At 37.5% G+C, this 2,447-nt stretch overlaps 1 protein-coding gene across 1 annotated transcript; it reads right to left on the bottom strand.

Annotated features, from left to right (window-relative positions):
• Positions 1-318: 318 nt before the first annotated feature.
• Positions 319-1,404, bottom strand: LOC135152760 (uncharacterized). The gene has a single exon (XM_064093851.1). The coding sequence runs from the start codon at positions 1,402-1,404 to the stop codon at positions 319-321; it is 1,086 nt and encodes a 361-aa protein (XP_063949921.1).
• Positions 1,405-2,447: the final 1,043 nt, after the last annotated feature.

Genomic DNA, 2,447 nt, shown 5'->3' with positions numbered 1-2,447 from the left:
AAACTCCCCCAGTTTAATAGGGATAAGATCTATCGCAAAGTTTTGTTTATGAACTAATATTTCACAGTTTGGACATACCTGATCTACTGTGATTACTTCTTGATTAGCTATTTCTATATTCATCACTTCTCCTAAAGGTATAGATTCCATTCCTAAATTATGCATAAGTCGAATAGAAATAAAAGATCTACTTGCTCCAGAATCAATCAACACACAGGCATTTTCAGAGTTTACTAGGAGCGTACCTGATATGACATCATTATCCACCATAGCATCCTTCAGGGTCATGTTGAGGGTTCGCGCAGTTGGCTTGTTATTCTAGTTCTCTGGTGGTGCAGGTAGTTTTGGTGCAGCACTCTCCTGCTGGGTTTGTCTACACTCTTTCGCCACATGTCCTTTCTTTCCACAATTGAAACATGTAATTGACTTCTCTTTATAGGTAGAGGCGTAATGACCTTTCTTTCCACAATTATAACAAATAGTAGACTCTTGATAACATGGGGGTGGATGCTTCTTTACACAAGTCTTACAATCTGGTAATGGAGGTCTTCCTTGTAACACATTTGCAGCTTGTGCAGTCCTAAGTCTTTGACTTCCCTCTCGATTCTGTGGCACTTCTCTTTTTATAAAAGGTTTCTTCACACTCGGGTTCCAAGGTTTCTTGCCAGAATTCTGACTATTCTGTGGGGTCTTTCGCTTCCTATCGCCTTTTTCTTTGTTATAAAGCTCAGTTCCTGACTCAACAATACAAGCCTTATGTACAAGTGTTGCGTAACTAGTGATTTTGAGAACATCGACTCTATTTTGGATCCAGGGCTTTAAGCCCTGCTGAAAACGTCTAGCCTTCTTCTCGTCCGTATCTACTTGATGCGGAACGAACCTAGAAAGCTTGGTAAATTTAGCCTCGTACTCTGCTACAGACATATTTCCTTGTTTGAGCTCCAGAAACTTGAGCTCCATTTGATTCTCTAAATGCTTAGGAAAATATTTTTCTAGGAATAACTCAGTAAACCTAGCCCAAGAAATAATACTAGATCCCTCTAATACTCGCTTAGCTTCCCACCAATAAGTAGCTTCACCTTTAAGCATAAAAGCAGCAAAGATAGTTTTCTTCTCTTCTTCTACACCGACTATCTCAAAAGTCTTCTCTATCTCTCGTAGCCATATTTTTGCTTCAACGGGATCTACTGTCCCTTTGAATTCTGGGGGTTGCAAAGATTTGAAAGATTTAAAAGAAATAGTGGGTTTAGTAAGCTGACTTGAAGAACTCTTCTCTGAGTTAGCTTGAAGATTTTGTTGAAGAAAATCAACAAACATTTGAACAGGGTTTGGTTGGGGTTGGAATCCCGGTGGAACTTCAGGGGTTGACTCATCAACTGGGTTGTCATTTGGATTTGAACTCATCTTGATTCTATTAAGAAGAGACAAAAATAGGTTAATAGTTTTCATCAGACGGTATATAAAATCATGGTTACTTGAAAGTAAAACAGGATGCAATATTTTTTAAAACTCAATAGATGAGTTGAAAATAAGTTTGAATGTCTCATTTAAAAAGAGATTTTGTGTCAAAGTTGCATATATTTTTTTATATTTTTTTTTTGAAAACTTTTTAAAGAAATCTGCAAAAGTTGAGGGTCGTTGAAAACCTTTTTAAAACAATTAAACAATAATTAATCATTTTGAAAAAAAAGTTTCTTTTTTTTATTCCTGTTTTTAGAAAAAAAATCTTCCGGTTGAGAATTGATATGCAAAATATCTGACAATAATGAGCATGTTGAAAGTAAATGACAAGTCGAGGGTACAAATAAACAGAAATGAAGTAACAACACAACTCATAAGTGAAAACATCATATCATAGAGGTGGTCATAATATCCGAAGCTTTAAAAGTGCAAGTCATGATAGAAACAAAAATACATCTGATCATGTCCTTCCTACAACATCATATCTAGTCTGGCTATAACTATACAAAAGGGTCCAAACTACAACACTACTGCCAGATATGTATATATATCGATACTACAGCATCTGCATCAAAATAAAAGGTAGTGCATGATACTCTAGTCGATGCTATCCAGTGTCTACAAGTCTACTAAGTACATCAAAAACTATATCTGGGATACACACATCTACATGTGTTATCCCCCAAAAGTAAAGACTATACATATACTACTAGTCCACTAGTAGAATATCTCTGACACTCGACGCAAGAACTCAGCAAATGCCCTATCCACCATCATCGAGATCATGGGGCCGCTAACAAGGCCAGAACTAGTAGATGGAACTGCCTGTATATCCGCTCGAAGTCCCTGAAACACTGATATTGCAATCTGGTACATGATCTCTGAACCAGTATCATGGGCCAAGAAGCCTGGCCTCGTAGGAGCAAACAGAGGATCCTGTGATCCCTGGAAACCAGCTCTCATCTGATGAACGGACTCTCTCACCT

This window comes from Daucus carota, chromosome 5 (genome assembly GCF_001625215.2).
Source record: "Daucus carota subsp. sativus chromosome 5, DH1 v3.0, whole genome shotgun sequence".
Classification (NCBI taxonomy): Eukaryota; Viridiplantae; Streptophyta; class Magnoliopsida; order Apiales; family Apiaceae; genus Daucus; species Daucus carota.
Note: the sequence above shows the minus strand (reverse complement) of the source record. Positions and strands in the feature narration are given on the sequence as shown.

Bases quoted from the DNA above. Each gene is read 5' to 3' on its own strand.
- LOC135152760 (XM_064093851.1), bottom strand. From the start codon at position 1,404: ATGAGTTCAAATCCAAATGACAACCCAGTTGATGAGTCAACCCCTGAA.